The following is a 26,792-nucleotide window of genomic DNA, read 5'->3' as shown; positions in this document are numbered from 1 at the left end:
ACACGTCCAAAGGGGAAATTTATTCTCATAACTTTTTACAATGCTCGAAAAAAAACTTTTAAAATGTTCATGTGGCGAGTCGCCACATGTACCGACTATACCTGTGGATCTAAATATATATATCATCATTGAAATCCTCAGAGAAATTAAACCAAGACAAAAAAGGGTTCCATGCCCTTGGTTTCCATGTACCGCGAACGATGCTAACGATAGGATTTAGCTGACAGGATTTGGCCACATGAACCCCTCCGTGTCCAGAAGACGCGGGGGTCGTCAGATCAATTTGAAACCGCCATGGACATCACTTCTTCCCCCTCACAAGTCGGTCGCGATGACCTCCATGTGCAAACCATTTTGGCTGTGGATGCTCCTGGTAACCCATGTCGCCTAACCAGACATAGCGCGCTGCCTGACTAGAAGTTACCGCCTCTGAGACCCAGGGTTGAGACACTGGGGTCTGCCCCTAGCTGACAGGTGGATGGAGATCCATATCATAGAGCATACCAACCGTACATAACCGGCTGGACTGGTACACCCTATCAGGCTCAGACTCCCCAACGAAGTCTATTGAGCGCAGCCGCAGCGCCAGTTAATATGGATGGATTTACGTCGTCAAATAACTGTCGACCTGATGAGCATTCGTTCACGGCACATAGAGTTTATCGGGGTTGGGGGCGAAGAGACAAGACCAGGAACTCCTATGGGGTCGCGGGCGCAATGCAACCCGAGGAACGAGATGCACCCAAAGTACAAACTCGAAAATAACTGGCTCATCCTTCGCCATTGGTGTCAAGTATGTACCACTTATACAGACAGGCGTCATTAACGTTGGGTAACACCTCACAAGGAGCAATACCAAGCATTTTCAAGACCTCATATTTAGCGAAAAGGTGTGACAACAATGATAATATATCAGATCCAATACCAGTCCCTTGACCAAACCCAACCATTTCTTGAAAGTTCAAATGACGTCGGGGCTTCTGAAAGAAAAAGTATTGGCCATGACAGCTCGGTAGATAGATCGAAGTGATAGATGGGCTAACTGTCTATCTGAAAAGGGCGGGTAGCGAATTTTTTTTCCTGAACCTTTTGGGCACTATAGTGTACATTTGTACAGTGACTTTCAGCCAATCAGATTTCGACAAATACATGACGTCAGAAGTCTTAGAAACTTTAGAGCAGTTGGTAGAGCGCTCGTCAAAAATGGCAGAATACGATGTTCGATCCAAAGGTCGCGAGTTCGAATCCGGTTGTGGACAACATTTTTCTTTTTCTTTTTTACTCTTTAGATTTTATTTTTATAACGCCTTTCTTTTCCCTTGTTATTTAGATTTTAGATATTTGAGTTATTTCTGCTGCCTGCAACATACCTACAGAAAGGACAATTAGCCCATCTCCAAGATCCAAGGGATAGTCCTTCATATATCATATTGAGCATGAATATACAATGAGACTTGTCTCATGTGAATGGTCTTCCTCCAGTAGGAATATGTTTCTCTGCAATGAGACTTGTCTTTCGATACTGCCTCGTGTGTATGGTCTTCCTCCAGTATATTTTTATACTGTATGCCTCAAATTTGATTAACAAGCACAAAACAATACAAGCTTACTTTTAAGTTTCATGATGACGCCTCGATGACGACACAGATTTATCGGATTCTGATTGGCTTAGAACCTGTGTACAAATGTACACTGTACTGCCCGAAAGATTCAGGAAAAAATTAGCGGGAGGGCGATTAAGCAGGCGCATACAGTTAGATATTAAGATGGTAACAAAATGGCCGAAATTTATCTTCCCACACCATCTTTATAAGAGCTATAGGTAAAACTCAATGGTGACCAGATTATTACTGCTCCCGAAAGAAATTTTAAGTAGCCCAAGTCTTTTGTTGGCTGCTGCTTTGCTGCGACTTTCAGCAGCCTCCTACGACGGCACAAGGATATCATTAAAGCCACCACGTGGCCGCAGGGTCAATGCATTGGTGTCATTATTCACATTTATCATCTTCGTGACCACGACATGCATGCATAAAAACCCCAAACGACCAAGTTAGAAAACACAAACGCCCGACCAACAAACGACAAACTGCACCTGAAACATGATCGACGACCAGCGACAGGTCTCACTTGACTGCACAAACACAAGTTCATTGACGAGACAGGTCACAGAGAAAGAAAAAAAGAAAAAATATTCCTCGAGCGGGTTCGAACTCGGAACCCTCGCCACTTCATCCTTTCCGTCTTTTCTAATTTGGCCGTTAGGGTTTTTATGCATGCATGTCAGCTTTAAAGGGACAACCTGGGCGTGGGATTTACCTGGCCAGGAGGATAATACCTCTGCTTGTCACCATGCGCCGCCACTTATCTCAAATAACGATTTTCGCCAGTGTGCGAGGCAGTTTTGGACATGACCCGTGAAATTCAGGCAGGCCTTAGGTTACACCCAGTTTTTGTGCACTGTTTATTGCAGTTCAATGATGTATTTCAATTTTCCTGTTTGGACTGAGAAGTCACGGTTCTACTGGAAGCCATTTTTGTAGGAAAAACCACCATATCTCATGCCACAGTTGTCCATTTAATACCACTGAATACAAGAGGGGGTAGGCATATCACTAAACCATGGTCATTTCATAACACAGGCCTGGGGACAACTGGCAGGGTTTATTAAAGCTCTGAAGTTGGCAGCACAGAGGTGAAATGAGACGATTGGTAATTTCTGTCATGTCTTCATGTAAATGTCTCTGAACTACTTCGATTGTATGCCTTATCTTTCTGATCCGGTCAAGGTCCTCATCATACATATCACATGTCACAGTATCAAGGGCTGATTGGTTCAGAGATAGAATGTGTTATGAGCACGTGACACATTGCACCAAGTACGTGGCGTGTGACGTCATAAAACATGGCAGACATGACCGATCGTCTCATTTTCTTGCTGCCAGAACGATATAGTACTATAGATAGGGTATTACCATAGATAGGGTATGGGCTAACAGTAGTGTCCTCCTTTCAAAGGTCAGCTGAGCCGAGTGTGGAATTATTCAGAACAGCAGTGGCGGATTTAGGGGTCCCGCACGAGTCATCCCTCTTTGATATTTTAGGGCACCTCTCCTCAAGAACCCTCCCCCTCATTTTCAGGATTGCACCTTCGGCTCTATCATGAGTTCTCATTGGTGGGGCAGCCCCCCCCCCCCCCACCCCCGCTTCTTTCCCAAAGTTCTGGATCCGCCACTGCTGCAGAGATGAGAAGTTTCAAAAGAATACATGTATGTGCGATAAAGGAAGTTTCGATAGAGAAAAATAACTCACCACGTGGTGTTCACGTCGTATCTTGTGATAAACCGGTTGGGCAGCATTGGGTGTGCTAGACAGGACAACGTGTCTGGCGTCTGCAAGAAATGAAAATGAAAGGATAAGATAAGATTGTACATTGTATCAGACAATACTCGCAAAATTTTGGGAGAAAAAGTTGTGGAGAAATCAGGCTGAACTCACCAATATTGAACCAGTGCTTCGACTAGGCGTCAACACAACTGAACGCTTGTGTTCCCAAAACCGGTGTGTCATACCAGGAGCACAGCCAAATTCAACGGCTCGTATTGAGTAGGTTACGTCAGAGAGGTTACCAACCCACTCATCTATTCAAATTGTGATTTTCAATCAAATTCATTGACCCATACACGAAAATGCTCACGATTTAAAGCTGATTGGTCAAATACTGAGATCACGGTCGGGTGATAAGGAGTCGGACAACAAGTGACATAACTTCGCGGAAACTTGGCTTTTGTGGTATTTTCAAACGAGTCTACGTGACGTAACATGATTGTTGAAGTTTATAACCAGTAGTATTCACACATGGCAAAACATTTTTAATTCAAGTTCAAGTTTTTTAACTCCCTGTATATTATTTCCTAGCTAATCCCATTGTTTAGCCCGATAATCCCGCTAATTAGCATTCAGGGGCCTATGCCTGGAGAAGGCTAGCGCCATCGATCGATGCTTGCGCTATCTAAAGTTTCCAAAGTGAATGCATGAGGACAATCCATTTGTATCGTATATCACTGGAAACGCCCGATTCCCTTGATTCTGCAGGATGTTAAATCGGGCATTTTATTTCTTTAAATAAATCATAAGCGTCGCATTTGCTCCTAGCTCTGTTCACCATCCCAAATGGCAATATTGCCAATTGGGCCGGACAATCACGAAAAACCCCAAATGTTATACATTTCGTCCTGAATAATTCTAAGACAAAGAAAACGTCCCCTTCTTCTCGATTTACGTACTTTACTTCAAAAAAGTCAGTTTTAACACTACTGCACAAATTTTGAGTGGTCTTAAAGTTCCATTTGGATAGAGATTTGACGGACTGATTTGGAAATTCATTCCAACCATGCAACTGTTTCAGAAATGAGAAAAAGCTTCTGGGTGTCATGACATGCATGATGTGTCTTGCCTCTGAATTTTTGTACTCAGACATGTCAGAGGTTTTTAAACCTTCATATCATATCATTGAATAAATAATTCATTCCAATCTACAAGTATATCAATCACATCATTTATTTAAAAATCGTTTGCTAGGACATACAGGACAACGTCGGTGGAGACAGTTGTGACATTTCAATTTTCATTGCATAGAGATTTGACGGACTGATTTTGAAATTCATTCCAACCATGCAACTGTTTCAGAAATGAGAAAAAGCTCCTGGGTGTCATGACATGCATTCAATTATTATTACAACACAAAGAGCTGCTTCTGTCAGCAGATACAGCTACCGGGGCGGGGACTATTTCTTTATGGGGCCTTATTGTTCAGCGTCTCCAAGGAATTCTATTTTTAGAGTCCAATGGGGGGGCCTTCCCCCCAATGTACTGACTAAAACCTGTCACTTTCAGAGAACGGGGGAGGGGGTTTGGGGGACTCATCCCCCAATGTACTGGCTAAATATGTCAGAAGGACGGGGGTTTGGGGGGCTCCCCCATGTCAAACAGTTGTGTGAGTTCACTAGAGCTTGCTCTTTACATATTAGGCGTCCTCTGTCTTGTAGTATGTCGTCACTATTTATGCCTGTACAAGGGACCTTTTCATTCAAACCAAACCAAGTCTTCTTCCAGTTTGTTGGTCACCTCTCTAGACCATCAATCAGGCCCCAAAGCTCCTCCCCAGCAGAAGACCGATGGTAACGTTAATCCTCTTGAATGAGGGAGGGTATAAAGCAGGCTATGTGGAAGCAAACTGAAGACAAGAGGTTGGGAGTCGGGCCGGGTATGAGCTAACCAACTGGACCTGAAGTCCTCTCGATTAACGGCTTTAAGATGGTGTATTGAGAGAGCGAGAAAAAAGCAAAACGTTCAAGTGGAACAACAGGTTGCAAGACAGTATTGGGATCAGCGACAAATACGTCAGCCCGGCAACAATGGAAATAGTCCCATCGGCTGTATCAACAACAAAAATCCAGAAAATCCAATTTGTGAATTTTGCACTAAATAAAGTCAGTTTTAGCAAAATAGTTGTGATTATAATTAGGGTTCTTTTAATCACATGGTATCTTGATAAATTTAGGTATGTTGAAGTTAATGAAAAATAGGTAAATGTGTTCTAGGTCGGAAGCTTGCAGGCCTTTTGTGAATCAATCTTTTCACGAATTTTGTAGCTCTACACTACAGGATGTTCCAAAAAAGAAGAGTTTTAGCAAATTTATGGAAATGGGTCAACGTCACTCTCACTGTAACATATAACTCTTCGGGGAACCCTCTTTGGTCTCTGAAGACATTCATGCAAAATTCTATATGAAAAAATGCAACCAAAACAGAAAGAAATCAATGCTTTTACTTATTTCTGAATTGATTGTAGATTAAGATAGTTACTTGTGAGCGTGTACCAGCATGGATATCACTGGTCCTGGTATCATCCCTGATCAGGAGTACCTCCTGCAGGGCAGCATCTTGGAGACATCCCGAGACGTCCTGCTTCATCGCCTGAGGGGACTGTGTGACAACCTTGAGACCGGTCCAGAGATGTTTCACGATCACGAGATGGTGTACTGCATGAGTAAGCACCGGCTATTGCATTTATCTATTGATTAATTGAAAGGGGTTTGTGATTATTATTCACTGTATAAAGTGAGGAAAATGGGTGAAATTGACCGCAAAATTGCCTAAATAGGACGTCTTTGGCTAAAAGATCAAAAGGGCTGAGCTGCATCCTCATTTTACCTCACCATTATCCAGAAAATAGCCTTGGGAAGGCCCTATCTGCCTTGTCTTTTGTCCTATTTATACTGTGTCCATGTCATGACATGTATTAGCCAATCTTTAACACTAGCTTGAGAAATAGCTGACAGCTCCAATCCATGATAGTTTTGTCTCCCAATCCTTGTGGTGTCTTGATGACCGCACCTCCCTGAGACCCCATGATCTCATATTCACCAATATTTACATCTTTTTACACCATGCATGTTGATTTCTTTTTTCCTAAACATCGTGATTCTTTGGTCCGGGATCATTCGTTTATTGCAGGAGGAGCTGGTCCCCCTGTCCTATTCCGAGCGAGGCGGTCACTCTCACATCAACATGTGCCATGGTGAGTGTCATAACGTCTGCTAGTCCTTGGGAAGGCCTTCAATACCAGCATGTCCAATAGTTCTAAGAACAAAACACTTCTCACATGGTTCAAACCTGGTTGTTATAAACAGTTAAGTACTGCTGGCTGGTATGTTTCAGTGTGTAATGGGCACTCCATATTGTGGCACATATCCGGGAATAACGTTCTTCCTGGGCTAGTGCCAACTTAACCTTATGTGATTGTGACACTAACAAAGATTGCCTTGGACAAATCTTGGTGTCCTGGGCCTTAGTATAAATCAATTTGTATGTTTTCAGGCATCTACGATATGTTGGTCAGGTAGATGTTGGTGACAAGAGTCGTGCTACCCTCCTCCGTAGCTGTATAGACGTCAGCACTTCAGATAACCTCATGCAGTTCTTAGTCGAAATGGGTTTCAAGTAAGTTCTCATCATTTAAGATGGAAGATATTGTTGTTTTGGATTCATCTGTTTTGCCGAGTCACAATGGCGTCTTGAGTTCATTCAGCTCATGAAAAGATGTGAATAAGTAAAGTGACCATATGATGCCATTGATGTAAGCTTTTATACTGACTGTGCCTGTCTTGAAATGCTTTGCCACAACGGTGGGTCCAGAAAGCACATCCTATTTCCTGGACAAGCAGTGACCAGATCAGGTTGGAGTGCTGGACAAGCAGTGACCAGATCAGGTTGGAGTGCTGGTACCCTGTGTGCTCCTCATTGCAAGCTTCTCATGCTGTTTCCTGGACAAGCAGTGACCAGATCAGGTTGGAGTGCTGGTACCCTGTGTGCTCCTCATTGCAAGCTTCTCATGCTGTTTCCTGGACAAGCAGTGACCAGATCAGGTTGGAGTGCTGGTACCCTGTGTGCTCCTCATTGCAAGCTTCTCATGCTGTTTCCTGGACAAGCAGTGACCAGATCAGGTTGGAGTGCTGGTACCCTGTGTGCTCCTCATTGCAAGCTTCTCATGCTGTTTCCTGGACAAGCAGTGACCAGATCAGGTTGGAGTGCTGGTACCCTGTGTGCTCCTCATTGCAAGCTTCTCATGCTGTTTCAGACTCGACCATGAGCACGTAGTAAAAGGTTATTTATTCACAAAAGGAAGAATGAAGATTACTGTATCAAAAATATTCAGGGTGAGTAAATGAGAGAAATACTTATTTCCTTGTAAAGTCTCGTTTTGAAGCAGCTGTTTAACCATTACACTACTGTTGACCCGCCAAGCGGTACATCACTCCTAAGCATGACCCTATGGCCTGTTGTTTGGTTGCTTGGTAACTAGTCTACCAAGCCAGCTGACAAGGGTTCAAAGATTCTCCTCTATTTCCAGATGCTCGAGTCCAACAACACAGAAACGATCGAGCCTCTGTCTCAGTCGTATCTCGTTGAGCTGAGCATCGTGACGACACCAGGTCAGGAACAGGTCCAGGACGATATGAGGAACTTCGCTGAACAATTAAAACCGTATCCTTTTAGAAGTTTGTGTTATAATCCTTCTTGGTGATAAAAGTCATGTTTTGTTACACAACAGCATGGGCTGTCTTTTCCCATAACGAACTCTACCTGTGGTATGTTCACCAAACTTGGATTCTTGGGTGTTCCAGCTGAGCCACACATTCTCACTGATTTATTTAGTCTTTTTATCAGCGAACCTAAACCCACCTCGTCCGATCAAAAGTGGGACTCTCTTCCAATGTGCTGCAAAACTCGCATTCTTCACTTTGTTCTTTCTTTCCTTCACCTGAGTTCAGACTTGTTCAGTTAGACAAGATCGACCACCGGCGCCTCCAAGTCCAGCAGATATGAGTGAACTGAGTGATGGACAAACATTCCAACGGGATCACAGAAATATGCAGGATTGAGACAAGTCAATCGCAAAATCCCAAATCTTTGAATTGACTGTCAAGTTGAATGACCGAAATGATTGTGACAGGGTTTCAGTTGAAAATTGCTGAAATTGGTTTCCTACCGAAGCCCCATTGTGGCTTACAGAGAGATGATGGGATTAGGATATTGGACATGGACTTTGTGACTTTCAGGGCTATCTGTAGGCCAGCGTCAGTTTTCCAGCCTATAAAACAACCCCTTTTCAACTGTTCAGTATCTGTGTGAGAACAATACCACTGACTGGCAGACAGTAGTAGAGAGGAATAGAACAATTTCATTTGCCTGAAGTAAGTGCAAGAGGTAGTTATGTGTTCATAATCACGTTAATGTGTTTATATTGTGTTTATAATGAAACGTTTTATAAGCAGAAAGATTGACTTGTTTTGTTAGAAATCTTCTACATTGTGGTCCTCCTTCATTGGGGTATGCTGGTGTCATGAATATCAGCTTGAAGCCACTCTATGTTTGTCCTGGTTGTATATGTCCTGGATGTGACGTTGCTGCGAATTGAGCCGGAGGTGTCGAGATGGATACAGTATCTACACGACGCTCTAGTACATCCTAGTCTCTGGGGGGAGTCCCCCCTCCAGGAAGACAGGTATTGACAGCCTGACCCAGTCGGATGTTGGGGGTGGGACAAACAGTCCCTGTCCACATCCCCTGAGGAGGGGGCAGTTTCGCCCTCACTAACAAGTCCCTCAGGTTTTTGGGTCTCCTGTGGTCTGGGGCCGTGTAGGGTAGAGGAGACTGTGTCCGTCTTGCCTTCTAGAATATTCTGTCATTGGCAGTTAATGCGCCGCATGTCCTTTCTTCACCAGAGGAGCCCTTCTCGTGACGTTGCCCTCGTGAAGTTCGTTCCAACGAACATCTGGTGCTAAAAGGACGTGACATCGCGACAAACATTGGTCCTGGGACATAAGAGAATAACGAACATCATAAGACGGAATTAAGCACTTGATCATCTTTATTCTTCTAACAAAATATTGAGTGTAAGTTCATACTAAAATCATTCATTCTTTTTACAATGAAAAATTGACTTAAAATTGAATAGAAATGATATTCACAATATTTACAAAACTATAAATAAACACACGCTAAGTCCTATCAGAAAGGCAGTCTGAACCCAAATGCCCAGGCCTAGGGACCGTATCCATAAAGCCTGAGTAGGCCCAATGCATAGGTTGTTCCATTGTCTTCTTCTAATGGGCTAGGAGCAAGGAGAGGTAACCTGTTTACCTCTGCACTGCGTCTACAAGGTTCTTTTGACCTTATTCACCTTGATGATCCCTTAGCTAAATCACCAGTCCCATACTGATTAACAGAGTCACCTCGCCCCTTTAACTGATGAATGGAGCGGTTTCACTCGCTGGCTCCGAGACAGACCCAGCCGGAGTCCACCTCCACCACTCGGAGACCTCCTGCCTCCAAGATTCACACATTTTGTGGCCGATCCTGTTGGAGCTGAAGAAAACAAGAACGTTGTAGAATCAATTTATTTAAATATTTCCTGCTGCCAAGTTCTAATGTGGTTGCTTGAAAACTTGCACATGTGTCGCCAGGAATACGTGACCACGGGTGCCTGTACTATAGACATACTTCCCTAGCGATAACTCTCAACACGAGGAACTCTTTCATGTATTAATCATTCCGATAGAAAGCTAGTCCTTACCAGGTGGAGTCCAAGCAGGTTTCCGACTCGCACATGTGCCGAGGTCAGATTTGGGCGTATTCGTTGCCGGCAGTGAATTACTTGCGATGGGAGACCTGAATGGTGCTGGCGATGGTTTACAGACAGTTTTGGGCTTTGGATGACTTGTTGTAGATGCTGCTGTCTTTGGTGTTTCTGAAAACAACAGCAGAATAAACAGAGCAGTTCAGTTTGCTGCACATGTCACCCTTTTTGTCCTGGTTGTGACTACAGGGTTCAGTCTTATCTTCTGTCTGGTTGTGACTACCTTGGCATCACCACCAGACAAGACAAGTTGCCAAAAAATTCACTTTGTCTTGATTCCCATGCTTGCTAGCAACTATGGTAGGTATGATTCATCACAATCACTTTTAACAAAGACCTGGCAAGTAACATCAGACCATGTACTCCAAGGTTGTCCACTGATGACAAGTTCTGAACGTAGAAATAGGCGGCATCCATGCCAACAGTTATTAGATACAAGTTGTTACTTTGAGGTCTTGGTTTAGCTGGTGGTTTCTTCTTCTTCTTCTTCCCGTCATCAAAGTCACTGTCATCATCATCAGGGTTGAAACTATCATCACTCTCATCATCTTCGTCATCTTCACTCTCATCACCTGATATAATATGACGGCTTTGGTCAGTGTTTTGGACTATGATATTTTTCTATCCCAGATCATAGGAGGAGACAGCCACAACTACACAAGGATTTGATCACATGACCCTTCGACTGTGAGCCGGACACCTTAACTAGTATGCTCCTAAATGTAGAATCTTCACCAATGCCACTATTATGGGAGGACACCCGTGCTCGACATGGGTGATGTCCAAATGGCATCTTTTATATGATGATGTCATCATCACGGACATTTACCTTCTAGTTTGAATTCCTCATTGTTGTCCTGACTGGGTCCCTCACTCTCGCTCTCCTGAAGGAACGACTGACGCTGCTCCTTGGAGGCAGCACGACATGATGACCGCACCGGACTCATAGATTGGATGGGTTCACTTCCAAGGCAAACTATTTCATCGTCATCAGCTGGAAACAGTTTTAATCATTTGAGATATTCCAACCAGTGTATTACAACTGTTGTTTACCAATTCAAGTCTGAGCCAAGATGCTGATGATGATTTATATCTTTAGCAACATGTGAATGTAGAAAAGTCCTCACCTATAACAACAGGCTTGATGAGTACATCCTTCACAACACTTTCCTGTGATTCCGCTGTCTCCTGTGATGAGGTTTCAATCATAGACAACTCGAGCGCCGCCTGGAGGTGAGTTTCAAACAAGTTTTCACCGGGAGGCTTTCTGTTCAGACTGGAAATGAGGACACAATTGTAGATAAAACAGTAGTATGATGAAGTCAGACAGAAAACCTTGAGGAACACACTCTGCTGGAACTTTGAAACTTAAGTATTGATAAATACTTGGAAGTTTCTAGTCTCGTTATGAAGCCACAGACAGATACAGTGGAACCTCCCTCAGCAGACACCTCTGTATTGAGGACAATCTCTCTATCAAGGAAAACAGTCCCAATTGGTTTTTTCCATTAAACTGAACCTCTGTAATCAGGACATACCTCAATTAAGGACACCATTTTTCTGTACCCAGCGTGTCCTTACTAGATGATTTAATATATATAGAAATATTTCTTGATTAAAAATTCAAGAATTCAACCTGAGAGAGTCAATTAGCTAAACACCAATAACAGAATATTTATGTCATCAACAATAATCATAACCTACCTCTTCTTCTTCTTCTTTTTCACATTCTCTTTTTCCGTCTTCGTTGACTTTGATGACTTGTCAGGTTTGTCGAGCTTGGGTCTCTTGGCGACAGGTGGAGTAGATGAGGAGACAAAGTCATCTGAAATAACGAGGAAAGATGTTACATCAGCCTCACGCAATACGATGTATAAATCAGCTGATTGATGTAAAGCTTGAAAAATCTCTCTTCGTCAATTGTTCATCAAGTGTTTATCAAGCCACATAATGACCCATAGCAAACTTTCTTTAGAGCAGCTCACACCCCAGTTTACTGCATCCTTCCCTTGCTACAGATAAGAACAAAATGTCAGACCAGATGGAAACATATCTACGGATACTGACCATCGGACTCATCACCATCTGCAAAGTTCGCATAGTCAATAACCTTCCTCGCTCTGAAAAAAAATCAGGAATCACTGAACATCAGAACTGGCAGTAAACATAGACTCATTTAAAGCCTTGCTTAAGACTAGAACACCCCAATAACAGTGCCGCAATAATGCAACTCAACCCATCGCTCAGCCTATAGCCTACTCTGATCCAGACCCAGAGACCATTATCAGGTAGGTAAGTAGGTGGATGGGACAGTCACTGGGGGGGGGGGGGGGGGGGGGGGGGTCGTCATATTGACTGTTAATGTTTGTCATTCTCATTCTCATTGACATTTTTAGATTTTATTGATTGAAGTGAAAGTTAGAAAGTTGGATGTTGATACTGATAGGCCTAGGCCCTATTGGAAGTGACTAGTGTATTGTAGCACGCATGTACACTACCAATATACTGTGATCTATCTTAAGATGTAGGCCTAGGGCGCCGACATACAGGCTACATGGCCTAGTCGGATGAATCATCGACGTATATTGGCTGAGACAAGAAAGCTTCTTCGCAGTATTTTTTTCTTTTATCGTCTTAACTATAGATCCATGCACTTGATTGGGACCAACGTTTACGAAAACGTCGCGTCTCATCAGTAATGTAAAAATGCATGGTGACGTGACGACGGCCAACACTACGTTATGTAAACGTTGTTCCCAATCAAGTGCATGAATCTATAGTTTTATAGGCCTAGCCTAGACTAGGTCCAAGTGACTTTCTTCAAAACCATCTATATCAATTCTGTGATAGCACTTCAAATAATACCTTCGTGCTCTTCCAACTTCAGCCATCACATAGAATGATTTAAACGCATAATCAGGCCAATACAATGAATATCTAATTTATAAGTAAAAAGTTGGAAATTTTGTCACTTTTTTGTGAAATTTTCGTATTTCCCACCATCTTGCATAAATCAATTTGCATGTCTTGCGCGGTATCCAGTCGCTTCGCTCCCACACATATTCGCCCCAGGCGATATTTTTAATTTTTCGTAATTGCCTAGTTCCACTTTTTTAGCTCAGATGGCAGCACCAGAGAAGATGAGTGTCGTACGGAGCTTGGAGGCATACCGGCGTGTGTTTCCTTCAGAAATGGCTTCTGTCAATGTGACACTAATACTGAATTGGGTCAGAACTTAATACGTTTGCATCTCATCAAGCGGGGGGGGGGGGGGGGGCAACGCTGATGGGGTCTTGATCACGAAAATCATTGTGACAATTAGGTAACAACCTGGCCTACCTCAGGTTGGGACACCTCGACGTGACCACAGAGAAGACAGTTCACAGCCTTGCTGCCACAGAGACAATGTTGACACCTGGCCTATCTGAGGGTGAGACACCTCGACGTGACCACAGAGAAGACAGTTCGCAGCCTTGCTGCCACAGAGACAATGTTGACACCTGGCCTATCTGAGGGTGAGACACCTCGACGTGACCACAGAGAAGACAGTTCACAGCCTTGCTGCCACAGAGACAATGTTGACACCTGGCCTATCTGAGGGTGAGACACCTCGACGTGACCACAGAGATGACAGTTCACAGCCTTACTGCCACAGAGACAATCTTGACACCTGGCCTATCTGAGGGTGAGACACCTCGACGTGACCACAGAGAAGACAGTTCACAGCCTTGCTGCCACAGAGACAATGTTGACACCTGGCCTATCTGAGGTTGAGACACCTCGACGTGACCACAGAGAAGACAGTTCACAGCCTTGCTGCCACAGAGATAATGTTGACACCTGGCCTATCTGAGGTTGAGACACCTCGACGTGACCGCAGAGAAGACAGTTCCATGCTTTGCTGCCACAGAGACAATGTTCACCTGGCTTATCTGAGGTTGAGACACCTCGACGCGACCACAGAGAAGACAGTTCACAGCCTTGCTGCCACAGAGACAATGTTGACACCTGGCCTATCTGAGGTTGAGACACCTCGACGTGACCACAGAGAAGACAGTTCACAGCCTTGCTGCCACAGAGACAATGTTGACACCTGGCCTATCTGAGGGTGAGACACCTCGACGTGACCACAGAGATGACAGTTCACAGCCTTGCTGCCACAGAGACACCTGGCCTATCTGAGGGTGAGACACCTCGACGTGACCAGAGAGATGACAGTTCACAGCCTTACTGCCACAGAGACAATGTTGACACCTGGCCTATCTGAGGGTGAGACACCTCGACGTGACCACAGAGAAGACAGTTCACAGCCTTGCTGCCACAGAGACAATGTTGACACTTGGCCTATTTGAGGGTGAGACACCTCGACGTGACCACAGAGAAGACAGTTCACAGCCTTGCTGCCACAGAGACAATGTTGACTCCTGGCCTATTTGAGGGTGAGACACCTCGACGTGACCACAGAGAAGACAGTTCACAGCCTTGCTGCCACAGAGATAATGTTGACACCTGGCCTATCTGAGGTTGAGACACCTCGACGTGACCGCAGAGAAGACAGTTCCCCATGGTGTAGCAAAGGCTTACTGGAATGGTATTTTTCAGGTCGCCCAGTGACGTGATTTGTGGTGAGGACAGGGGCATTGGGTGATGCCCGGCTGAGAGCTGGTAAACGGAGATTCGGAGAGTAAAGGACAGCAGCGCTGGTTTAGTGCTGCGAGAGAAGAGTAAAAGGGTAACCTACATGGAAAAGGAAATAGTAGATACGCTAGCAAGTGTAGGTTTCCTATTACCAGGACGTGTTGTCCTTGATGTTGAGACCGAGCGGTGACATGGTGCGCAGTCGATGGATCCATGTATGTAGACTCTTTGGCGAGTCTAATGTTTTTGGAGTTATCCGCATCTGGGGAGGCGTGGATGAATTCTAGGACGAAGATGCGTACATCATCCAGTCCATGGTGGTTTTGCTTAGACTGAACAAATGGTTTTGACGGCATGTACAGCCTGGTCCTCTTTCTAATAGAAATCATGACCCAATACCTTGGATTGAGATCATGTCTCGCAGTGCTCTCGACAGGCGGGTACAACCTGGGCAGACACCAGGGTGTACTGCCTTGGCCCGAGCTAATATCAGACTGAGCTTATCAGTGCAAGGCAGTAGATCATGATGTTTTAGAAAATGTGGGTGGGTTGTACATATCTTCAAGAGCATAGTGAGGTATACGCTCATTCAACTGCAGTAAGCCTTGGTGTCTGCAGTGGTACAGACAGCATACACAACACGTCCTCCCAACGACATCAGTTTCAGCTTGTTTACATCTGGCATGAGAACCAGTGGACAGGACGAAACAAAAACAACCAACACTTTTTAAGTCAAGAAAATACATCTCTTCATATATTATGTTAAAGTAAATTCTTCATCTGTCACATAACTTCAGTATATATATATATATTTCTTAATACAATTTACATCATCTTTTCATCATCATTCTTAAAATCCCCGTTATAAAGAGTGAGTGAAACAAGTGTCATTAGTTTGTTAACAAAATAATATCTTCTGGTTAATGAGTCTAATTCCTGAACTGAGTGCAGTTACATCATCTGTGTCCAGATCTTTACCTATACCATACAATAGGTGACGTGAGTTGTTACCATGTTCAATAACGGTGACGTTATATCAGTGTAACAACACCAACACGAACATAAATCTCCCCGATTCCTTTGGTATTTGACGCCCCAGAGCGTGCTGAGCTGTTGTTAGACTGATATAACAACGTTTGTCATCCGTCACCACAGCTTTTCTCTCCAATATGGTGAAGATGATTTGGTCCTGTCACCTGTTAGAGACACCAGTTTTCAACTTGTGTAAGAACAACTGCTTGCCATGAAACTTGTGGCACAAAATCGGAGATGCTCGCCAAGTAGGAAGTAACCATGTCATTGTCATGTATACGCAGCTAAAATGCACCACAAAAAAACCAAAAACCTTATGAACCAGGAATGCAGGAACTGAATAATCACAAGTGTCGGCCTTGAAGACACTCACTCTAAAACAACAGTCATGTCTGTGCAACCTTAAGAGTAACCAGCCGTGCAAGCATCACAAGTACTGTATAATAAACAACAGCCATGTCTGTGCAACCTTAGAGTAACCAGCCGTGCAAGCATCACAAGTACTGTATAATAAACAACAGTCATGTCTGTGCAACCTTAGAGTAACCAGCCGTGCAAGCATCACAAGTACTGTATAATAAACAACAGTCATGTCTGTGCAACCTTAGAGTAACCAGTCGTGCAAGCATCACAAGTACTGTATAATAAACAACAGTAAACAAAGTGACTTTTTCTTAATGAATCTGTCGCCATGAACATCTGTTTTGCCTCTATATTACTCTTAAGGTTAAAATGCTTTCTAATACTGACGTGAAACCACAAAACGATAACGACCACTAATAGGTGGACCTGATCCACCTCGAGAGGGAGACAGCTTTGCCAATCTTGATTCATCCCTGAGAATTAACATTACAACATGGTAAGTATGTGTCACTAAATAAGATTCAGACACCAATAAACAATGCTGGTGTGAAAGTAAATCTAGTCCCCTGGAGAAATAGTCCTACGCTATTGTTCAACGTGGTGTATGACTAATGACACCAATGCCTTTGAAAGCTTTTTTATGAAATCATATTTTCCCAGACTTTCTCGACGGGGACTATGATATCTTCCACAGCAGTTGATGGTTATCTTGACAATATGTTTGTACATGTAGAAAGAACCTTCAGTAATACAATCAAATATCTTACTTGCTCGTTTGCTCAGTGCTTCTGATTAATTGACTAAACTATAAATACACATGAGCATTTGTTTTTGTCCCAAAACGCAGTATTGACAAAGATAGAGTATCGTACATGATTATTGCTGTTGAAGCCAATACTGGTTTTAAAGGCACCAATCATTAGAGCTCAACAAATAAGTCGCATTTGTTTCTGTGACCTGCCACGTTGCCATGAGATTAGGAAGCCGCTGCTGATTCGTTAAATTGCAACCAGTCGTAATGTTGTCATCGGTGAGTGGCAGGTCACAGTGACCACAATTTGAACCATCACATGGTACAGAAACATGATTCTGGTACGGCGTTGCATTCCTGTTCAGAACAGCATTGCAAGACAGTGTCAAATTATGAAGTCCATCCAGACAAAGTTACACGACACTAGAAAATATGGCCTATAAAGGGTTAACACTGTCAATCCCTAAAAACCTAGTGAAATGTCAATGCTTATTTTGCCAACAAGAACATTGATGAGGAATTTCAATCACTAAACTTCTCCTCAGTAAGAGGTCATTCACTCAGTACGTGCTCATATCTGTCACCAGGTTCATTAGACTCATGCAATGACTTCACCGTTTCCCCCATAAAGCAGTACGGATGAGGCCCAGGCCTCATATATGACTAGTGATGACAAATAAACCTCTTTTTGCTTGGTGTACAGTTCAAAGACGATAGACTAGACTCCACAACATCAGGCACCTACTCTCACAAAACACACAGTTAACAAAAGAATAGCGTATTATAGATAACAACAACTACACCTGTGGGCCAAAGCCAATAAGAGGATATTCGAGATTATGACTAAAGTGACATGATACAAAAATAAGGTCATCCTTCCTTTTACAGCATCTCATCTTAAATGATCACAAAGCAACACACAGACAATATAACATTAGTACCTAACTACAAACATTATGTAAAAATACTGCTAGAAATCATGTAACAAACTGCATCTTGACACACAAGGCTCAGATCTGGCAAAGTCCCATTCGGCTGACTGTTGTCAAGGTATGTAGGTAGTGATAAAAAAGAAGTCCGAGGTGTTTCCTCCTACTTTTCATTCAAAACTGCCCAATGCATTTTATAGATCTAATAAAGTCCTATTCCTACTACTAGTTGCTTTCTTTCCACAGAATTGTTGACCATAACATGACTCTGAATCAGGGCCTGACCACCATGTTGGTGTCAAACCACGGCAGTCAGTGGTAACAGCCAAAATAGTCAATAATTGTTGTGTTAGGAATCATTCTTATGAGTTCATATGCCCTTGATATAGGCCTATTAAAAGAAATGGCGACACAAATTGTGACCAATTGAATTTATCCTATTGTTTGACATCATAATGAGGAGGTCAGGCAATGGGACAGACGTTCGCGTTGACGTTTCGAGGGCTTTGCGAAAACTCCCTACTATAATAAGGCAGATAATCTTTACAAAATGAACTATTTTTACCATGAACCATATTTTACATTTACAAAACATTTCCATGTTTACATCCTTTTCCAATGTTTAATTTTCCAATGGTTAAATTTGGTGATTTATCTATAATCCTAATGCAATAAAGTAAGGGGTTTATAAAATAATTCCATTGGTAAAAATTCTATAGAATTAGCCGTAAATAGCAAGTTCATGCAAAACAACTTTAATCTGTGTGAAAAACTGGACGTGAAAAATAGGTTTAGTTCTGTACCACGACAACTGATTTGGGGAGATCGGTGGCATAGTGCATACAGTACCAGGCTCATAGTCATATTCACCAAGTCATGGGTTCGACTCTCTAATGGATCGCCACTGTTTCGTCCTTGTATCCTTGAGCAAGGCATTTGTAATGATGCCATAAACCTGCCGCCATATAACATCAATGATTGGAACAGGAAGGTTGTGCCGTATGGGTAGGCCTAAACATAATAAGCCAATCAACTGGTCAACATCTTTTCAAATATTTTCCAACCAAATATTTTCAGAACCATATTGCCGTACGTCATGAAAACAGGTATTACGTTAGCCTAGCGTTACATAGCTGTGTTTGACTGCTGCCAGGAACTGCCTACAACATATTGACATTAGTTAAGTAACAGTATAATGCTCTCTCACGTCTCAGGCGAGATTACTGGCTTCAAGGGTATCAACCTAAACCTTCAGCAAATCGGGAAAGCCATGATGAATTAAGCCTTGTTTATTCTTTCTAGTAATGACCAAGTGACCAAGTCCAAGCAAAACGTCAACACACTGGTGTAGTGGGTGGCTTTAGACTTGTAACCAAAGACTCGTAGGTTGGAACAAAAGACTGAGAAGAGACTTCTGCACCAGGCATCGCCAGGTCAGGGCAAGTGCATTCACAACCTGAACCTACCAACTAGTTTTGAACATTTCGTGTCTTGTGACCAGTGTCGGTTTCATGGATGGCCTTGACAAGTGAAAAAACTCCCACATATATTTTTTATCCATGATGTAACATTCTGATATACACCACTGAAAATGGCGGGTGGCAAGTGAGGCCTACTCTGGTCAATATCTGAACATTGTTAGGGTGTTTACAAAGGGTGGGAGAAAAATAATACAACCGTAACAACATGAAAATCAACATGCAGAGCTAAAAAAGCTGGGCTTGGCTTGACATTCTAAAAAGCCTTTATTGACATTTATGTAAAAGGTCAGCAGACATTCTAAAATTGGGTCACATATAATATGCATCAATGATATGTCTGATTGTCACTGAATCAAATACGCAATTATTTTTACAATTATCAGATACATCACTAAATCAATTGCACAAAAGGTTTTATCCATCTAGGCCAAATCATCTAGTATAAAATCTCTGCTCTACGCCATATGGCCCATCTCTAGTCTCTGGGTGGGGAGAAAACCAGTGAGTTTTACTCAATGACAAATGCTCAACAAAAAACCCCCCCCCCCCCTCCACTCATGTGGAAATGCCATACCTCCAGTTTGGTAAGAATACCATGTTGTGAATGCTACCAAGCCAATAAGACTCAACTATACTGATAGCGGTATACATTTCTCATCATTGGTATTGCTATTCCATGTGAGAGATTGTTTATGTTCTCATCAATGGAAAAAGCCAGCCACCTGTTGCACGAGAGACATGAATAGTTTTGAGAACTCATTTCCGTCTTTGAAATCCCAGAATGCAACTTAAGATGTCATTGATAACTCGCTACTTTTTTTAATGTCGTTTCTGTTTCATCGATCGTTTATTTAAACAAACGTACAATTTCATCCTACAATTGAATTCGATAAAATCTATAATGCAACTTTAAAAGATGTTAACGATGATTACATCCTTTTCTGGTGAGATTAGTTACTTTGTGTCCATCGAGATCAATTTTCTTCAACAAACATGCTGTTTTATAATACAATTCATTTGAATTAATCTCTGTCATCGATGTCAACCAACGACTTCATGATTTGTCACCACATCTACATGAAACAAATGATGACTAGAAAATCCCGTTTTAAAATCAACTGGGACCTGAATTATAGGATTGGATTCAAAGTGTAAAGAAAGATTTTGATTCTAAAACCGAATTTTATCAGTCGAAAAAGTGTAAAATAATATTTCCATGAATGAGTGGAAAAATTTACAAGAAGAGTACATCACAACCTGACCCAAGTCTGATTTACAAAGACGATTCATACTCCAGTTGCCATGACCGCCAGTGCAAGTCGTTCCTGATGAACTGCAGACTTTAAATAGACGAATTGGAAGAAGTTTGTTATGTTACTGACTAGTCATGCGTTATGTTACTGACTAGTCATGCGTTATGTTACTGACTAGTCATGCGTTTCACCTTCAACAAACGATTGTCCAAGTCAGCCATCTGACGTGTTCTGAGTGAGCGCATTTCATTTGTTTTGGCACCGATTCGTCTTCTTCGAATAAGTCTATCCTGTCAATTCTTTTTCAAGTCGCCAGCAACCCATATTTCAACAAACCAAGTTTAAAAACAATGTAGGAACAACATCCACAGACGCATGAAAAACTGGCAACAGTCACCCGTGTCATGAATAATAGTGCGTCTGACACTAGGTTGTGGCAATGGCCTTAGAGCTTTTGAGTATGACCCCCCCCCCCTCGTCTCCAATGTTAAAACTCAAGTAAATATACCTGCATACCCGTCATTACCTCATCACCTCCATAATCACAGTCTACATCACCGGAGTGTTTGCCGTGCCGTTCTCTGTCGCTTTAGATATCATCTGCTGGCGTCGGTTCCTTAGAGACGTGATCATCTCCTGGCGACTGTACGGCACCTGGGTGACGCAATAGCAGGCGACGATGCCAAACAGGGCCGAGCAGACCATGTAAGCCGCTACCGTCCCACAGAGGTGAGCCACGTAGCCGACGATCATGGTCAGGATGACCTGTGAGAGGTAGTAGGAACTGTCAAGAATCGAGATATCCTGAGCCGTACCTCGGGTGCTGTAGTCGATATCGTAGAAAAACACCTGAAATCATAAAATAGTGGAGAAAAGCACTTGAGATGGGAGTTTTAGTGTTTACCCAACCGACCCATAGGCACATAATAGCCACTGACTCGAAAACTTTCAGTCAGAAGTTTGGTTTGTTTCTTCCTGAGGTCATTTTTTGTTTCAGTCAAACTTGTGTTGCATGGACTCGGGAGGTATGTTAGATGAGGACGACTGACCAGGAGGTATGTTAGATGAGGACGACTGACCAGGAGGTATGTTAGATGAGGACGACTGACCAGGAGGTATGTTAGATGAGGACGACTGACCAGGAGGTATGTTAGATGAGGACGACTGACCAGGAGGTATGTTAGATGAGGAAGACCAATGGTGATAACCTACCTCTTTATCATCCTGGTACATGGTTATGAGAGAAAACGGAATGGTGGTCACCACAGTATTGGAGAAGCCTGTCAACGTCGCCAGAAACATCACCATAAAGAAATTCTTTGAAAACACCATGACAGTCAATGCTATCGTGAATGAGACCATCCCAGAGAGAAACGTCCACTTTGAGCCGAAGCGATCCACTAAAGTTTCCATGAACACTGAGCATAGAGCAGCTAACACACAATGGAGCAGTAACCCCCAGCTGGCGTTACGAACGCCATTGTCATAAGCTATCTGGGCCTTGGAACCTTCCACAGAGTTCGGATCGCCATCGTACACGTACTGCCCCACAAAGTCTGAGAAATAGAGATTGAAGCACATAATAGCCGACCAACTAAAGAAATCAGCCATCATTAATTTTTTCAGGACGCCAGGTGCTTCACAAATATTTTGTATCGCCCATGGTAGTTTTTGATAAATGCCAGACGTTAAGTATTTGAGTAAATATGAGAAGCGCTTGAGTAATCTGTGATGGAGGTGTACACCGCTGCGGTCAGCGGACAGGATACTTGGAAGATATAGATAAGGTTTTGAGATTTGGACGTTGATGTGTCTTGGCGAGTTGACGTCAGTGCGGTCCGTTGCTTTGAGAGGTCTCTTCTCCATCGATGCTTCACCTTCATCCGAGTGATTACTCAGACTTTCATAACCGAGATCATATTTCGTATTGCCACCACTTTTGATCAAATCAGCGATATCCGTAGTGGTGAGTGAGGTAGCATCTGTGTCATGGATGGGAATCTCCACATTGTCGATAAGTGCTTCCTGTGCGACACCTAAACTGGCAAACATGGCTAACAGGAAGAGGAAAAACAGCACTGTGAAACAGGTCTTCTCCTGGCCACCGAATAATACAGCCAACGGACTAGAATTCCAATCTAAAGCCGTGATCAAATATCCAACACATCCACCAACAGCTGACATGAAGGAATATACCATGAACGTCCGCTCACTAGTTCCCGACGCCCGGCTGACATCGGTGAGCAAAGCTTCACAGGGAGTCAGACATGCCTGAGCGGAGAAATCCAGAAGAACAGTCCCCAAGCCCAACAGAAATATGCCTGTATATTTAATCCACCAGTAATTCTTTTGAAATATCGACGATGTGACGTTCTCTCCGTATGGAATGATGAGTAATGAGAGACACGTTAATAATCCTAACACGAAAATGAATGGACGCCTGCGACCGAATCGACTCCTGCAGTTATCACTTGCCCGTGCTATATGAGGTACGATGAAGCATGCTAGCAGCGGTCCGAGGCTGAGGAAGACACACATGTGCTGCTCCCTAACACCTGCCTTCAGCAACATCGGAGGAAGATACGCAAACCCGGCACTGAGGACAATCTCGCTGCCACACACGAGAGCGTTTAGGAGGACCAGCTGGAGCAACGTTGGTGGGTCTGCACGGACCCGTACGCCCTTGGGGAACATCGTGTCAGAGTCTAAAGAGCTGTCCGTCTTGTGATTGTCATGATGAGATTGCTGATTGGTTGATGCTGGTTGAGTATATCCATCAGATGAGTATTCTCTGAAACGATAAATATATCACAACTATCAAAACATGAAGCAAATGATAGCCAAGTTCATTCTCTAAAATGACCCTGGGGTAGACTGGCCTACTCCGCCTTGGCTGGAAACCAGTCTACGAGAAGAAATACTCCCAACAACCAACGTAGGTAGATGTCACTCATTAGCCTTGGATGGCAAGACATCTAGGAGAAGAAGACCAAAGCAGCCTTAACAGACGGATCACACCAGCCAGCGTCAAAGACAACATTAAAACAACACTAAATACGGAATGAGAGTCGACTTCTGAAGAAGAAAAAGAGGTTTATAGATCATGATTGTGTACATGAATGTATGTTGAGCCATACCATTGTGATGAATCTGAAACCAAAACATTTGACAGTAGGCCTATGGCTGTATGCATTGTGTTGGGCAAGACACAAGTTCTGCCTCATTAACCATGTCACCTTATTAAGGATTAACCAACCAACATAATTCCCTTAAAACTGTTTTGTTCAGCAGTTCAAAGGCCAGAACAGGGCCTGTTAATACCTATTCCATGCATCGAAGATGAGTTTCCAAAACAGCTATTGTCCTTACAATACATCTGTCAAATCATTTCCAGTGAAGCTTGAAGTCCCTTTCTGCTCCTCAAAACAGTCAAATTTGCAATTTTTGATCAATTCTGACTTCATAACTATAAGACAATTTTCTGCTGTAACTGCTCCCTGTCTTTATGTGATGGTGGGAATGTGCTTTTTTGGTTGGTTTTTTGGTGAAAGAATAAATTAGAAAACCCTCTCATGGCAAACAAAAGGAGGAGGCCGGATCTGTGACAGCACTAACCTATCATCATAATGTACTTTGCTCAAAGCTGCAACCACTAAAACACGAGTTGCCTTCGGACAGTTAGACTTGCCATGCACCAATGCCACCATGATGCGAGCTCACTACACATCCAGTTGACACACAGCCACAACTTGTATCCTCCAAGCAGAGAAAGTAATACCAATCTTCTTTACAAAAATTGACTTCATGGAGAGCACAGGTATGGACTGATGAGTTCAGTATTCAGTTACAAGTGATGCGCTGACAATATCAAGTAACGCAGTCACATGATCAATCAGCCTTGTTGTCACACCGTCAATGAAAAAACACTCAACTTTACTACAAACACAAATTGATAAAGTTACATCGCTGAGGGGTAATGAGAAAATGGGCCTAGGTTATCATTTGAACTGGGGACCGTGCCCACAAAAAGTTTGCAGTACTGTTGTTAGTGTCCGTATCAAGGCCTCCTCAGAGAACAACATTTAACTTCATGTGTTTAGGGATAGTGGAATAGAAAGAATATGGTTAAATAGGGTGTGGTCGGGTTGCACCCGCCGCGTTAAATCCCTTGTGGAGAACACTAGCAGGACTGGGCTAAGATGAAGAGTAAGGTATGAACAGAAAACACTTGCCATTTTGTAAGAAATCCGTCAAGAAAAATGGTCAGAAATTAATGTTTTGTACTGCCCCTTCCACATCTTGTCACGAAATAAGCTCAGGGATTTCCATCTCCAACAATCCAATACATCAAATAAGTCCTAACACAACACACTTATGCTGGAAAGATGATCCGGGTTAACTATCAGTCTTCTGCGTACAGGAAATCAGAAATCAATGGTGCAATTACCATGTTGTTATTCCTTTCTTAAGGCTTTCCACAATAACTCAACCTAACCTGAAGTGAAGTCTGTAATGAGGATGGATAAGACTGTATACATACCACATATACTAAGACCAGATGCAAATATTACACTGCTCCCCCAATCAATGCCCACACCTCAATGCCCAGTCTGACCAATCCACAAATACATGCCTCATATATTTAATCCATAAGACATGTAAGATTAGGTAAGATTGTACAGGTATAGTTGGGCTACTGCATTACTGGTGTTTACAATTATTTTGTAGCTGTTTATCTAAGGAAAGAATAGCCCTTTTGGTCTGCCCTCATGAATAGAGGGTGTGGTGTTCTCATTGACACATAGGCCTGCACACAAAACAAAGCTTAAAAGATAATTTGACCAATCACACGTGGTCATCACACAGGGGGTTTGAGCTCAAATAAATAGTAATACAGGAGGTCACATAGGCCCACATACAACACACAGGAGAAAGCTATGTATGTAGCATGTCGGCCACGGGCCAAGTATGAAGTTCCATTTTACAAATTAGCGGGCAAACAGTTGTTTCTGGGTAATACGGAGTGCTGATTACAAAAATGTGTTTTTCCCACGTGTAAAGTTGTTCATTTATTTATCTCAGAAATGGGACATTTAAAAAGGCCTAATGGTCGCAAAGTTCATGTCATCGAATCTTATCAACATGGGTATCAAAATGAAGGTCTTTGAGAGAACTGTACATGGCATAGTTTTTGGCCCCTTTGACAAACCCTGCAACCCCCCACAGCATCAAACACTCTCACTCAGTCGGAGTAATTGGTCAATACATGAGCCATGTTGAAATTCAGCTGAAATTGATTCAATCATCGCAGTTCACTGAGGACTCACATCATAACGAAGGGTGTGCAGACTGGCTGATTCAAGCACAAATTTTGCTCAGTCAATCAGTAAATTCATTATTACAAAAACTAGATAGAACTTTAACTTTGCGCGATATTGTAATTGTATCGCCAGGTCGTGAGATGAGTGCGTAATATGGCCACGTTTTAATGGGAATAAACCTCATAACATAAATGGCGATATAACCCAGAAGTGGTGATGCAATATCGCGCATGGTTAGAAGCCTCCCCCTTTTCAAAACCATGTATGTTGCCACGACCAAAAGCTGCGCTGATGTACGTGAGATAGTTCATACCTCGCTGGCAATCACCCCCTGAAATGCATATTGCGATAATTCACGAACTGATTCTAATGAAGAGTATGTAACGTATAAACGCATGCAAAGGCCTAACGTAACATAAATCGACTACACAATGATAGATATCATGATGCTATCATATCATGATATAGGCTGTTGACTGTATGTTCATTCATTCATTGTAAAAAAATCAAAGCAACACTAAACACGCTGAAAACATAAAATGCATAGAAAGAAGTTAATTAGTCAGGCTTTCAATTATATCGTATGGTTATTATCTCCACTTTTTAAGTCAGACTTCGGATTTCTTTATCAAAATCGCACTGAAAACGGAGTTTTTTCGAACATACTTCTCCCAATTTCCAAAGTTCATGAAGTTGAGAAGTGACAGTCGTGGTGAACTCTGGGTAATTTTATGTGACCAAAAATATCGTCAATTCACAAAATGTTGATTTGTTTATTTCTCAATTATTATCACAAAAAAAATATTGATATTACTTGAACATA

At 42.7% G+C, this 26,792-nt stretch overlaps 3 protein-coding genes across 4 annotated transcripts; 1 reads left to right on the top strand and 2 right to left on the bottom strand.

Moving 5' to 3' along the window:
• Positions 1-5,442: 5,442 nt before the first annotated feature.
• LOC135492487 (mediator of RNA polymerase II transcription subunit 18-like) lies at positions 5,443-8,927 on the top strand. Of its 2 annotated transcripts, none has more exons than XM_064778994.1 (7): positions 5,443-5,560; positions 5,852-6,049; positions 6,517-6,580; positions 6,880-7,002; positions 7,640-7,718; positions 7,913-8,046; positions 8,334-8,927. In XM_064778994.1, exons 2-7 carry the CDS (start codon positions 5,884-5,886, stop codon positions 8,386-8,388), a joined length of 621 nt encoding a protein of 206 aa, XP_064635064.1. In that variant the 5' UTR covers positions 5,443-5,560; positions 5,852-5,883; the 3' UTR covers positions 8,389-8,927. The 2 variants fall into 2 exon arrangements, with proteins under 2 accessions (XP_064635064.1, XP_064635063.1); XM_064778993.1 differs by having other exon boundaries at positions 6,514-6,580.
• A 510-nt stretch (positions 8,928-9,437) lies between these two features.
• LOC135492686 (RAD51-associated protein 1-like) lies at positions 9,438-13,218 on the bottom strand. Its single transcript, XM_064779271.1, has 8 exons — positions 13,067-13,218; positions 12,269-12,321; positions 11,906-12,026; positions 11,329-11,477; positions 11,031-11,195; positions 10,648-10,773; positions 10,139-10,312; positions 9,438-9,930 (listed from the first exon to the last, which is right to left on the bottom strand). The coding sequence occupies exons 1-8, from the start codon at positions 13,090-13,092 to the stop codon at positions 9,794-9,796; spliced, it is 951 nt and encodes a 316-aa protein (XP_064635341.1). The 5' UTR covers positions 13,093-13,218; the 3' UTR covers positions 9,438-9,793.
• Positions 13,219-19,859: 6,641 nt separating this feature from the next.
• Positions 19,860-26,675, bottom strand: LOC135492605 (solute carrier family 45 member 3-like). The gene is made up of 3 exons (XM_064779155.1): positions 26,636-26,675; positions 21,861-23,439; positions 19,860-21,497 (listed from the first exon to the last, which is right to left on the bottom strand). Exons 1-3 carry the CDS (start codon positions 26,656-26,658, stop codon positions 21,198-21,200), a joined length of 1,902 nt encoding a protein of 633 aa, XP_064635225.1. The 5' UTR covers positions 26,659-26,675; the 3' UTR covers positions 19,860-21,197.
• Positions 26,676-26,792: the final 117 nt, after the last annotated feature.

This window comes from Lineus longissimus, chromosome 8 (genome assembly GCF_910592395.1).
Source record: "Lineus longissimus chromosome 8, tnLinLong1.2, whole genome shotgun sequence".
Classification (NCBI taxonomy): Eukaryota; Metazoa; Nemertea; class Pilidiophora; order Heteronemertea; family Lineidae; genus Lineus; species Lineus longissimus.
The sequence above is the reverse complement of the archived record's forward strand: the minus strand, read 5'-3'. Positions and strand labels throughout refer to the sequence as shown.

Coding starts and splice junctions, on each gene's coding strand:
- LOC135492686 (XM_064779271.1), bottom strand. CDS start 13,092: ATGGCTGAAGTTGGAAGAGCACGAAG. Junction 11,478..11,905: donor AAAAAGAAGAAGAAGAAGAG/GTAGGTTATGAT, acceptor CCTCATTTCCAG/TCTGAACAGAAAGCCTCCCG. Junction 10,313..10,647: donor AGCTAAACCAAGACCTCAAA/GTAACAACTTGT, acceptor TGTTGTTTTCAG/AAACACCAAAGACAGCAGCA.
- LOC135492487 (XM_064778993.1), top strand. CDS start 5,884: ATGGATATCACTGGTCCTGGTATCATCCCTGATCAGGAGTACCTCCTG. Junction 7,719..7,912: donor CTGTATCAAAAATATTCAGG/GTGAGTAAATGA, acceptor CTCTATTTCCAG/ATGCTCGAGTCCAACAACAC. Junction 8,047..8,333: donor TTCGCTGAACAATTAAAACC/GTATCCTTTTAG, acceptor ACCTGAGTTCAG/ACTTGTTCAGTTAGACAAGA.
- LOC135492605 (XM_064779155.1), bottom strand. CDS start 26,658: ATGAACTTTGGAAATTGGGAGAA. Junction 23,440..26,635: donor AACTTTGGAAATTGGGAGAA/GTATGTTCGAAA, acceptor TTATCGTTTCAG/AGAATACTCATCTGATGGAT. Junction 21,498..21,860: donor TGTACCAGGATGATAAAGAG/GTAGGTTATCAC, acceptor TTATGATTTCAG/GTGTTTTTCTACGATATCGA.